The sequence below is a fragment of the Sus scrofa genome, chromosome 1, assembly GCF_054392235.1.
Source record: "Sus scrofa isolate SSC_HxYL_T2T_F1_AM1 chromosome 1, Sscrofa_HxYL_maternal_Yorkshire_Landrace_v2.0, whole genome shotgun sequence".
Taxonomy (NCBI): Eukaryota; Metazoa; Chordata; class Mammalia; order Artiodactyla; family Suidae; genus Sus; species Sus scrofa.
The window spans coordinates 263,097,508-263,110,947 of NC_139383.1; the positions used below are offsets into that span (position 1 = coordinate 263,097,508).

Consider the following 13,440-nt stretch of genomic DNA (forward strand, 5'->3'; position numbering starts at 1 on the left):
GTGAAATAAAAATGAAACAGATGAAGTACCTAGATAGCATTCTCGTTTAAGGAAAAAAAAAAAAAAAAACAGAATTCTTCACTATTGATTTTAATTTAAAAGAGCGACATACGGAGTTCCCCTCATAGTTCAGCCCTAAAAAACCCAACTAGTATCCATAAGGACGCTGGTTCGATTCCTGGTCTTGCTCAGTAGGTTAAGGATCCAGTGTTGCTGTGAGCCATGGTGTAGGTCGCAGAAGTGGCTTGGATCCCATGTTGCTGTGGCGTAGGCTGGCAGCTACAGCCCCATTTTGACCCCTAGCCTGGGAACTTCCATACGCCACAGGTGCAGCGCCCCCCCCCCAAAAAAAAAAGAGCTGTATATATCTTAATGTGTAGGGTGTATTTCCTGAATACTTCATTGCTGCAGGTGTTAAATAGTTCTTTTTAAATCTAGTAATCTGTGATATATTACCCAGTGGTATAACCAACAAGCAAGATACTAAGTACTAGTGAGCATAACAGAATTGGAAGATTTGACTGCTGGGGGCAGAGGCCAGTGACAAGAAAATAACATACTTTACTCCAGGCAGAAGCAGAGAGGAAAAGCAAGATTCCAATGAGAACATCTCTGCAAAAACTGTTCTGACTCACAACTTCCCACAAAGGCTCTTGGGTCACCGCAACAGATTCTCCTTAACTCATTCCTCCTCACTTTCAAGAACCTAACATTCAAGAAACCCAATTTCTGCTGGATGGCCGATAACTAAGTAAATCTAATACATTCATTTCATCAGCTGATTCAAACCTGAGGGCTCGAACTTCTGTCACAGGACTCATCATTCCTTTGTCCAGAAGGCAAGGCAGAAGGACAGCAATGGTTTTCTGGCCAGCTGCTCCTTTGGCAGGGTCACACATTTTCACACAAACCTCACATACAAAGAGAATGGAAATTAGGGAAACTGACCCCACACCCAGTAAAGCAATCATCTGACAACACTTCCACTTTCCCATATCCACAGAGAAGACTGAATGATTACTTTCTACGAGACCACAGAGAGAAAAAGAAGAACGAGATCTGGGACTGAGTTCCTGTCTGCCAACAACCAAGCAGAAACGCTGGTAATATATTTTACTTTCTAAGCTTTGGGCTTCTAAGTTGTGGAACAGGAAACAGCTGAAGATGAAATGAGAAAATGTTTAAGAAAGCACTTTCAGGAAGCCGTAAGGTACCATTATTATCAGCAGCAGCAAGAACTTTGGGTGGCAGCATGACACAGATCAAGAACACAAATGCGGAATAAGAAACACTTGGTTTTAAAAAAATTTTACTGCTTATTAACAACATGATTTATGGCAAGATTTATATAGCTAGAATACATTAGAAGTCCTTGGTATATCACAAAATCAAGTTCAAGTGGGAAACTAGTTTCAAAAAGTCTGCCACCTCATAAATATGAAAGGCAGATTAACACATACAGCAACAATAAAGAGCACAGATGTTGCTTGATCTAAATGTAATGTGCTCTTCAAGATCAAGAGAAAGTCAGACCCTCTATAAAGGCCCAGAAAAACTTGCCATTCAAAGAGCCCAGAGATACTTTGTTAAAAAAATACTAGTCTCCTAATGTAATAGCAACCAGTTTCCCATTCACTGTCAAGAACAGTGGACTGTGGAGTTCCCAGTGCAGCTCAGCGGTAAGGAACCCAACTAGTACCCATGAGGATGTGGATTTAAACCCTGGCCTTGCCCAGTGGGTTAAGGATCCAGCGTTGCCATGCGCCGTGGTGCAGGTTGCAGATGAGGCTTGGATCCCGAGTTGCTGTGGTGAGGGCCAGAGGCTGCAGCCCTGATTCAACCCTTAGCCTGGGAATTTCCATACGCCATCGGTGCAGCCATAAAAAGACCAAAAAAAAGAACTGTGGGCTATAAAGTGAAGCACTAACATAGCAACTAATGTCACTTTATGTGACAAAAAAATGTCATTAGTATTACTGTCGCAAAGAATCCTGTCCCACTTCACCCCCAAAATAAGATAAGAGTTTTCACCTTGCTCAGAGTTTTCAAAGCTAGTTCTGCTGCTTTTCGTACAGATTCCTAAAAATAAGAAAAGTATGGTGTCATAAAAGTCAGCATTTCCTTCTCATTTACTGCAAAATGTGTATTTAACTACTTCCAACTCTACACAAATTAGTGAAAAATTCTACTTTCATTACCAGGTAAAAAAAATTATGTTTCATTAGGCTCAATGCCCATTAAGGAACATGTTACCATGCCATACTACTAAAATGTTTTAAATTAGATACAACCTAGTTTGACCTTATAAAAATATAGCTATTAAGTATAACAGTTTAGAAACTGTGGAATCTGAAAGAAGGAGAGAATGAACTTCTTTGCAGAACAGATACTGACTCACAGACTCTGAAGAACTTACAGCCTCCAAAGGAGACAGTTTGGGGGGTGGGGGCATGCGCTGGGGTTGTGGGTTGGAAATCCTATAAAATTGGATTGTGACAATCATTGTACAACTATAAATGTAATAAATTCATTAATAAAAAACTAAACATAATATAAAAGCAAATGTATAAAGCGCTAAGTGAAGATTCTAAAAGACTTAAAAAAATCTCTGATGAATAAAGCTAAAAACCAAAGTGCCTCGTTTTAGGTAAAACTGACGTATCTAAAATTTAGACTGCCGAAGCAAAATTCAGAGAAAGTGGTCATGCATGTTATTTGGGAATAACTGATCAAAGGAAAGTTATCTTGGATTACTTCTAAACTGTTTCTCTGTCTCGAATCAACAGCATCACAAGATACCTATTCAAAGAAAATCAGGCAGTAGGTGCTTTTTTTTTTTTTGAAGTTAATTTAGATCTAAAGATACCTAAACTTGCCAGTTCACAGACACGTCAAGACTGAAACTTTGGAGGAAGATTCTAGTCTTTTAAAAAAACTGTCTGAACTTTGAATTCTGAGATACGTAATACAACACATTTTAACAATTCTGGTTTATATTATTCTACAAGTAAATGCAGATTTCTTTATATAGTACCTTTATATCATCTTGTACTCTAAAGAGAGTTTCCCAAATTTCTGGAAGTTTATCAATGATGTCATCTAGGGGTCTTCCTCTCAATAAATCATTCAGAGCTAAACAGCTGAAAATAAACAATTTGGTTTCAAATATATGACTAAGAAAGCTCACTATTTTACTATGATACATTCATATCAAATAAGAGTATGGATGCTGCCTAGACTTCTAATCCTCACCGTTCACCCCAGGACAGCGGTGATGACTCCCTGCTTGGTGCCTCGGATGTACCACAGGCACACGGCATTTACAGTCATCAAATGTCTGCGTCCCGTGGCTATGACACAACTTCCCTAAGACAACACTCAGTTTTTACTTACCAGTGTACTTCCAGGGCCTAGCTCACTGCCAAGTACATAGCAGGCACTGAATAAACATACATTGTATATGTATAAATAAATGCCACCCTACAAAGTCATGAGAGTATATAAACATATCTTGATGTCTAAGTTAACAAGTGAGCTTGCACTTCTTTAACTACACAAAGTATGATACTTGGAAATTTGAAGGGAAAAAATTTCAATTTTATTTGACTAGTCTTACATTTCCAAAAATGGTACCTGGATTCTCGAACTCGCCACATATTGCTGGTAAGATTCTTAACCAAATCCTGAAGAATTTCTTTCAAATACTTATCCACCTAATGGGAGCAAAAGGATAAAAATGGAAATTCAATATCCATCAACAATGAAATGATTCATCTCAACAGCACTGTGTTTCTGTAGTAATAGCCTAAGCGTCTCTCTAGGCATCCCAGGCTACAACTCTCTCCCCAATTTAGTTGCTAAGGGCTGCTCACCTGATCATCCTAAAATGCAAAGTTGATCCCTTTATTTTCCTCAGCATGTGAGACAAAGTCCCAGCACCCAGGCGTGGATGCGAAGCCTTCCTGGGACCTGCCCAGCTCCCAAGGTCTCCCGTCCTGTCCCACTGCCGTCCCTTGGCACACACTCACTACCTCTACCTCTCCCGTCTCCTACCTGTTTGGCTGACTCCTACTCCCTGAGACCCGAGTCAGACATCGCCTTCACAGACAGAACTGGCCTACTCTGCCCCGGGTTTCCACGGCACCTTCTTAAGGACATCACACCCGAGGACACGGTCACTGTCCTGCCCCATCACACTGAGACCTCATTTAACCTGCCTTTGCATCCCCGGTGCCTTGCACTATGTCTGGCACGTGAAGTATCTGACTGTTCAGAATGAAGATGAATTTAATCTTCTAACCCTCTTTCGTTTTGATACATATGTATCAACTTGGAAATAATGACACACTGATTTGCTTTGTATGCTGAACCTAAGAACTTCAAAACCTATGGCTTTTCCACTCTCATGGACAGCAGAGGCTTTGTTATCCTCACTTATATGTAAGAAAACCAAGGCGGGGTGACTAACTCCCCTGAGATTTAGGTAACCGAAGTCTTTCCATGTCCCCATCTCCAGTGATCTCATCCACACCTGTGGCTTTACCTTCCATTCACATCTCCAGAGCCTAGGCCCGGGCCCTGAACCTGGGTCTCTGATGCCAACCGGCCGATTAGATCTCGGCTGCCCCATTGGCACCAAGTACTCTCCTGGAGCAAAAAAGACTCACCGACCCCTCCAGTGCCTACCAACATCAGACCGGAGAGAGAAGAAAAATCCATGTCATGCAATGCTCAGGGGTGGAGAGCCATGGGAAGGGTCATGGGGTTTATTTAAAGTGAACGAGGATGCCACTCAAGGATTTTAACCCAAAATGCAACCCAATTTGCATTTTTAAAAATCACTTTCGCTGCTGGTAATTAAATGGAGGCGGGCAAAGAGAGGGGAAAGATGACAACCTTCCTGTTCATCGGGGAAGAATTAGGAAAAAAGGGAGTGAATTCAAGAAATACTTTGGAGGAGTTCTCTCATGGTGCAGCAGATTAAGTCTACGCATTGTCACTGCAGCGGCTCGGGTCACTGCTGTGGCACAGGTTTGATCCCTGGCTCACGAACTTCCACATGCCATGGGCACGGCCAAAAAAAAGAAATACTTTGGAAGCAGAATCAACAGAATTTGTTACTGGATTCAGTCGAGGGTGGGGATAAGAGACAATAATCAAGGCTGACACCCAGCTTCCTGGCTTGGATAAACGGCTGCATGTGGAGGAGAAGGGAGGGAGAGGGTATTTTTTTTTTTTTTTTTTTTTTTTTTTTGGTCTTTTGTCGTTGTTGTTGTTGCTATTTCTAGGGCCGCTCCCGCGGCATATGGAGGTTCCCAGGCTAGGGGTCCAATCGGAGCTGTAGCCACCGGCCTACGCCAGAGCCACAGCAACGCGGGATCCGAGCCGTGTCTGCAACCTACACCACAGCTCACGGCAACGCCGGATCCTTAACCCACTGAGCAAGGGCAGGGACCGAACCCACAACCTCATGGTTCCTAGTCGGATTCGTTAACCACTGCGCCACGACGGGAACTCCGAGAGGATATTTTTTTTAAGTCCTGTTCTGGACGTGTTAAGTCTAAGGTATCCTGAAACAACATCCAGGTGACAATGTCAGGCAGGCAGTGAGAAAGGCAAGTCAGGAGTACCAGCTGTGCCTGGGCCAGAAGTATACGACTGGGAAGCATCACCGTCTAGATGACACTTACAAGCCTTGCAACAGATGAGTTCACCTAAAAAGGGAATGTGAAGAGGGTAAAAGATACTCAGAGGCAAGCCCTAAGAAATCGTAATATCTAAAAGTGGAAGAGAATATGAGAGGCAGCCAGATGGGAGAAAACCATATAGGATAATTGCCTGCTTCCTTATCTAACCCCTCAACTAAGTGAGCTCCTTGAAGGCAGGACCCATGGCTGTTCTCCATGTATCGGCAGTAACTACGGACTATTTGTGTGGATATCCATTTGTGTGGATACACTGCCATTTCCTTAACCATCCACACAATGGATATTTAGATTGTTTCATTTTTGAGCTTTCAAAAAATGTTGCCATGAGTACCTTGAAAGATGGAAGCAAGGGATCCATTTGTTTGACCAAAAAAGCACACAGAGTAGAAAGGAAGATGAGGATGGGCTTACATCACGTGTGTCATCTCAGACAAACAGGGTTCACAGATACTTGCCATTGATTTGTCAGTGACCAGTGCATTCCAAATACTTGTCATGGCCTGTCGAATACCAAGGTTGGGATCAAACTGATAACGATAAAGACGAGGAACTAGTTGAGGCAGGAAAGGAGCCAGTTGTTCTCCCGCTCTGGTAGCAATTACATTAAAACCAAAAGCAGCACCCTGAAATAATAATAAGATGAAGTGGCTCAGATACACCTGCTCCAGTAAAACAGTAACATATTAAATATCACAAAATTCTCCCTCCCAGCCTTGTCCCTGAATAGCGTTTGATTTATTGGGTGTCCAGCTTCACCCATCAATAACAGCAGCTATGTAGTGGTCCAGATCGCTCTAATCACAGACTTCTACAAAACACACCGCATATCAATTGTCACTGTCTACCAATGCAGCAGGTTTAACTGAGAGGAAGGAAAAAATAAATCATCCAGCAACAGCACCTTACCTTCCGAGAGTTCCACATTGCATGATGGTTGGCTAGATTCATAAATTTATAGACTAGATCTGGCTGACTAAGATCACTTGCCAGAGAACAAAGCTCCTTGTACGTAGAGAGGCCCTGGCTTGAAAACAAAAAACAGAAAGTATGAAGTAATGTATTTCTTCACCTCCCAACTTATAAAAATTACATTGCGAATGTTACTAGGACATTTTAAAATTATGTTTGCAATAAATTTCTAATACTAAGTTATCTCATTACCACAGAGGTAGAGAACGAGGGTGAGGAAAATACAAGAAGTGGCCTAGTTCAGCGATCAGCAATGGCTGGCAAATGATCTAAGCAGCCCTCATCACCCCGAGAGGTGGCGTTAACTCTTCGGTACCTGTGCACAAAGCCCTCTCAGGATCCTCAGAAAAGACAACTTCTGTCTTCCCTGCATCTTTTCTAAGCTGGAGCATCCCAATCTTGATAACAACTTCTTTGGGTCCTGTTAACTTCCTTCTGAATAAATAATGTTGCTCAAATACCTGATCATTTGCATTATCTTGTGAAAAGTAAGCACTTTTTAAAACTCAGAAGGAGTCTAGAGAGGGGGTCAGTGAAGCTAAACATCGTGGATGTGAAAACACGGAGCTACGGCGAGATGCCCTGAGGCAGGGCTCTGCGGACGCCCCAGCAAGGCCCAGCAAGCTGCTGCTGGACCTGAGGCACTTCAGAAGAAGGGCGCAGTACGATCACAATGGAATAACGGTAACAGAGAGGAACGAACTTGAAATGCCAAGTTGGTGGACTCCAAAGTGCCATTAAGAGCTGCCTCCCCAAAAACTCAGTAGGTGTCGATTCTTCTCTGAGGACCCGCTGGCTGGTAGTTGACAAAACTGCCCTCAGGCCAAGGTCAGGTCCTCCCCCAGAGTAGCCCACCGCCAAGGGCTAGTCAGTGAGGGCGTGAAATGGCCTGAGGAGGGAACACAGAGCAGGGCCTCCCTCCTGACAGGTCAGGATCTCGAAAGCATGGGCAGCAGCTCAGCCCCTCCTTGGCCACCAGCCCTGTCCTGCCTTCTCATTCCCCTGGGGTGACTGCCCTGTGGGACCCTTCGATAAACTTCCAGCACTCAGAGCTCCTTCTCAGTCTGCTTCCCAGGAACGCCAGGCTCTTTCATTGACGTCTTCTCCCACTGACGCACAACGCTTCCCACAAGGGTGGACATCAACTCAGGGAGCGCTCTCTTCGCCGGACGGACAGTGTCTCCAGGGACTGAGTGGCGGATGTGGCCCACTTACCCATCAGGGGTTTTGCCGAGGCTTCCCCCTTGAAACACCACTGTCTCTCCAGAAACTTCATGTTTAGCTCTAAATGAAAACAACGAGCATTTAAATTAGCCTCAAACTTTTCATACCACCATTCAAGGACTGCACACATTTCATCTATAAACTGATAAAAATCAAATTCCCTATCAAGAATCTACGGTGTGCACGAGGTAAAAGTCAACTAACCCTTCCTGTTGTAACCGAGCAGGACCCTGTGAGGCCTTCCCAGGGTGGGCCCCCCGACTCAGTGTTCCACCTGCCTTTTTACCTACAGGAAAACTTTAGTCAAAGAACCAATTTAATCAGAGAAGTGGAAAAAAAGAAAAAAAAAAATACAGAGAAAAAAGAAAACAGTAATAATTCAGCCATTCAGCAAAGTCAACGACCTTCAGTTCTACAAAGACTATACATCATATCCTAAGCCATGTCCCTGAAGCTGTTTTGCAGGTGCTAAAGCCTCCACCAGGTGGAAGAGGTTGGCTGGATGCTGCCCACAGGCCTGTGGACCCCAGACCAGTCGGAACCAGAGGGTTGAGGATGCTGACTCCCAGTTACCTCACCACCCACCCATCAGGAAAATGTCCATGAGCTGCTGAGCCCCGCTCCTCAAACACCACAAGATTCCTCACTACCCCCTCCGAGGCAGGGGCACAGTCCCTGAGGCACTAGCCTGCTGTGTTCCCCTCTGTGCCTGGCAATTAAAGCTACTTTTTCTGTTGCCTCCAACTCTGTCTCTGCATTTCTATTTGGCATTCGTGTACACAGAGAGGCAGCCAATATTTCGGCAACTCTATCAGTCTGTGAATTTTGTAAAATGAAGTCTAGGGAGGACAAGTAGATGTAAAAACATCCCATACAAAGTTACACTGGATTAAATGCAGTTGCACATTAAGAACCACCCCTCCTACAAGGAAGGTAACATAAGGCAGCAACCAATCACGAGGATGACTGCCCCTCTGGTCCTCTACGCACGTCAGACTGTGCACGACACACAAGCTCCCTCTCCATGTCTTCACTTCCAATTAGCCAACAGTAATTATGGTATTTCCGTAATCCAATGCCTTGCCTATCCCGAAATCATTTCATTTGCAAAACCTGACCTACTGGCATGTTTTTTTTTGAAGCAGTAATTTAGTGTACTTTCTAAACAGTATACATGAGATAATTAAACTGCTATCCACAGCATAGCAATCAATGACTTGCAATGTAGAAAAGACTTAATAAACAGGAAAATCAAAAGCTTAACTCTCCTTCTTCCACTGTACATTCTCGGTATGTGCAAAACCAGCCCGTGTGCTCAAATCTGAAATTTTCCAATTCACCGTACCTTTTGCCAGTCATCAGTGTTTCTACAAGAGTAGAAACCAATTCCTGTTGATCTTGTTCATTGCCCAGTTCATACACCAACCCAAGGCCTTTTGAGGCAACATCTTGGCTAAGTTCTACAGAAAAGTCAGACAAAACAATACTCCTTTAAGAAAAATCTGTCCACTGGCCATCAAGTGGAAAAAAAAAAAAAATTAAACTTGTAACATTAACCCAAAATGTTATCAAATTAAAGGTACAAAAACATCTTCAACCTGCCTGTTTTGTTAACATACTAAGTCATTTCAGTGGACATGACACCAGCAAGTCTCTGTAAATGAGAACTACGTTCACAAAAGATCCAGCTCACAAACCAAGTCAACCCCGCTGGGCCTTAGCGTGCAATGCACAGCGACAGAGGACCCACAGATGCCAGTCACACACGTGAGGGGTAATCACAGGATCTCAGGACACCCATGCGCAATTTTTTAAAATGAAAAGTCAATATCAGATCACATGTTTAAAACAACTTATAAAACAAATCTACTATTTAAATAACACATATATTTTCACTGGCTTCAATCACAAGGAAAGGAATGAGAAGCAGAAGAAAGCTATTATTTGGTAGAAACACTGCTGTTAAAGAAGGCCTCAGCTCCACTTTTAAATGGAAAACTGATCTAATGAATGATCTAAATAACAAATACATAAGAACTGAATTTTCCATAGCCTTCTTTTATGTTCATTAATTAAGATTTTTCAAAATTTAAAATACAAGTCTAGGGAGTTCTCGTTGTGGCACAGAAACGAATCCAACTAGGAACCATGAGGTTGTGGGTTTGATCCCTGGCCTCGTTCAGTGAGTTAAGGATCAGGCATTGCCGTGAGCTGCAGTGTAGGTTGCAGATGTGGCTCGGATCTGATGTTGCTGTGGCTGCGGTATAGGCCAGCAGCTGTAGCTCCGATTGGACTCCAAGCCTGGGAACCACCATCTGCTGCAGGTGTGGTCCTAGAAAAAATTAATTAATTAAATAAAATAAAATACAAGTCTAAATGAATGCATCTACAAAACAGAAACTGACTCACAGATTTTGAAATCAAACTTATGGTTACCAAAGGGGAAACGTGGGGAGAAGAGACAAATTAGGAGTTTGGGATTAACATATAAACACTGATATACATAAAACAGATAACTCACAAGGACCTACTGTATAGCACAGGGAAATCTACTCAATGTTCTATAACAACCTACATGGGAAAATAATTCAAAAAAGAATGGATATATGTATAATGTATATGTAAAACTGATTCACTCTTCTGTACACCTGAAATTAACACATTATATGTCAACTATATGCCAATAAAATGCTTTTTTTTAAGATTAAAAAAATGCAAGTCTAGAGAGGTTAGCAAATCAATTATTTACCAATTACTTACCATCATTCTCTGACAAAACAGAAACAAATGCACTCTGAATTTCTTTAAGATGAGACTGAAAGAAGAAAAAAGGCATTTAAGAACACTGAAGCACTACTTCCTTGCAGGAATAAGAATCTGGCTGTCAGGGAACACAATATCTGCAGTCTTACAACCCAAGGCTGTCACAAACCCTGCCGTGCTCTCATCTTTGAACGTGGCCAATTTACCTAAAGGTTGTATGGCTTACAGGCAGTCTAATGTGCACAGTCTGATCCTCCCTGTCCTTAGCACTTCCTGACTTTACATCTTCAAGTTAAGAATCGGCTTCCAGCCCATATTTATCAGGTGCTACTCTTCATTCCTTCATGCATAGCTTATTTCGAAATATGCACTACTGGGACTTCCCAGCGTGGTGCAGCAGAAATGAATCCGACTAGGAACCATGAGGTTGCAGGTTCTATCCCTGGCCTCGCTCAGTGGGTTAGGGATCTGGCATTGCTATAAGCTGTGGTGTAGGTCACAGACATGGCTCGGATCTGGCGTGGCTTTGGCTCTGGCGTAAGCTGGCAGCTACAGATCTGATTAGACCTCTCCCTAGACAGGGAACCTCCATATGCCACGGGTGTGGCCCTAAAAGGACAGAAGATAAATGCATTACTGGATAATGGCCCTCATATACTTTCCTTCCTTTCAATTATAAATATTTCATAAACAGGTTCCAATAAAGCTGGGTCACCTTTAGAATATGGCTTACCTTCACTTCTTTATGGGCACTTAGCTTCCTTACAAGGGAAAGGAGCCAGATGCAGGCTGCTTGTCTCACATGTGGGTTGGGGCTGGTGATATGCTTATTTAAAATCACATCTAACACCCAGGGGACCACATCATTAACTTTGGCTCCTAGAGGAAAACAAAGAATGATGATAAGCAATTAAAACAATTGAATAGAACTTCATGAAAAAAATAAATTTTAATCAACATTTACTCAATGCAACAATCCCACAACATATTAAGATCTAAATGTTTAAATAAATTGCTGATGGACCTGATACTCATTTCAGAACCTGGCATAAACTAAATAACCTCTCTAAGGTCCTCAGATAACTTTAGTTCCCTAGAATGAAAAATTACTGACATAATGGGGGAGGCTATGCATGTGTAGGGGCAGGGGGTGTGGGAAACCTCTGTACTTTTCTCTAAATTTTGCTCTGAATCTAAAACTTCTCTTTTTTTTCGGAGTTCCCGTCATGGCGCAGTGGTTAACGAATCCGACTAGGAACCATGAGGTTGCGGGTTCGGTCCCTGCCCTTGCTCAGTGGGTTAAGGATCCGGCGTTGCCGTGAGCTGTGGTGTAGGTTGCAGACGCGGCTCGGATCCCGCATTGCTGTGGCTCTGGCGTAGGCCGGTGGCTACAGCTCCGATTCGACCCCTAGCCTGGGAACCTCCATATGCCGTGGAAGCGGCCCAAGAAATAGCAACAACAACAAGAGACAAAGGACAAAAAAAAAAAACTTCTCTTTTTTAAAAAACTACCTTTTTTTACTTATCCCTATTTTCTCTAGTGTTGGCAATTTTTCTTTCTCTACTATATCTTTCCCATCTCCCGTCTAAAAACTAAAACACAGAGAGTTCCCGTCGTGGCTCAGTGGTTAACGAATCTGACTAGGAACCATGAGGTTGCAGGTTCGATCCCTAGCCTTGCTCAGGGGCTTAAGGATCCGGCGTTGCTGTGACCTGTGATGTAGGTCGAAGACAAGGCTCGGATCCGAGTTGCTGTGGCTCTGGTGTAGGCCGGTGGCTACGGCTCCGATTGGACCCCTAGCCTGGGAATCTCCATATGCCGCGGGAGCAGCCCTAAAAAGACAAAAAGACAAAAAAAAAAAAAAATTTAATTTAAAAATAAAATAAAAACTAACACACAAACGAACCTCTATTGACCTCACTTTTCTCCTCCAACTACCTCAACATTGTTCTCCTGTCCTGTGTCCCTTCAGACTTCCTCAACCTCAGCACTACTGACATTTGGGGGAGGACAGTCTGTTGGGGAGAGCCATCACATGCACTGCAGGATGTTTAGCGGCATACGAGACATGTGACGTCACAGTCTCTGTAACACAGTCAGAAAGTGCATGCTCCCTGCCCCTGCCCTTGCAATCACGAACACCCAGAGTGACTCAGCCCAGAGGCACCTGCAGCAAGACCTTCACTATGCGATGAAGTGCTAGGGGACACAAAACTTGGAACTGCTATGCCCTGACCTCTGGCACTGGCCAAATGCACCAGTGCTCATGAAAAGAGCCCAGGTCTGAGGTAATCGACAGCTCACTCCCCTGCCTGCTTGCTAAAGCACTAGCCAACAGTTCTTGTTCATTTTGCACACGGTCTCCTTTAACCAACTATTTGATAAAACATATATAAATATTGGGAGGGAGAGTTCAAATTGAACATATACATTTTTTGCTTCAAAGGTGATCACAAGAACAGAAGAGAGTTACTAGGGGTTATAAACCAATTAGCTGACTACATGGTACCAGCAGGGGGGGTATATTCTTCCTCAGTCACCAGCCAAGCATCCCGGGCGGCCACGGAGCTGGTTCCTATCGCAGCGCTGGTAATGGCTTCGCCGATAGTGAACTGAAGTTCTATCTGCTTGGCCTGCAATGAAGGAGAAAAAACCAGGAGTCAGAGAGAACATTTCTCGAAAACATCCATTTCCAAGAAAAGGCCGTTGACCATCTTGACTCTCAGCGTGCTTTGTTTTCGCTCTTTTGCCTGAAACTCTCTCAGCGAACTGGAT

The 13,440-nt window shown here is 43.3% G+C and overlaps 1 protein-coding gene across 8 annotated transcripts in view; it reads right to left on the reverse strand.

Moving 5' to 3' along the window:
• Positions 1 to 13,440, reverse strand: part of ECPAS (Ecm29 proteasome adaptor and scaffold) — a 103,243-nt gene that overhangs the window by 18,815 nt on the left and 70,988 nt on the right. For all 8 annotated transcript variants that reach the window (XM_084991899.1, XM_021067464.2, XM_021067473.2 and 5 more), the window contains 11 exons: positions 13,175 to 13,298; positions 11,398 to 11,543; positions 10,662 to 10,716; positions 9,247 to 9,361; positions 7,893 to 7,961; positions 6,615 to 6,732; positions 6,164 to 6,331; positions 3,634 to 3,713; positions 3,035 to 3,140; positions 2,032 to 2,079; positions 790 to 911 (listed from right to left, as the gene is read on the reverse strand). In XM_084991899.1, coding sequence (XP_084848025.1) covers positions 790 to 911; positions 2,032 to 2,079; positions 3,035 to 3,140; positions 3,634 to 3,713; positions 6,164 to 6,331; positions 6,615 to 6,732; positions 7,893 to 7,961; positions 9,247 to 9,361; positions 10,662 to 10,716; positions 11,398 to 11,543; positions 13,175 to 13,298 — 1,151 coding nt within the window. The remainder of the gene's footprint in view (positions 1 to 789; positions 912 to 2,031; positions 2,080 to 3,034; positions 3,141 to 3,633; positions 3,714 to 6,163; positions 6,332 to 6,614; positions 6,733 to 7,892; positions 7,962 to 9,246; positions 9,362 to 10,661; positions 10,717 to 11,397; positions 11,544 to 13,174; positions 13,299 to 13,440) is intronic.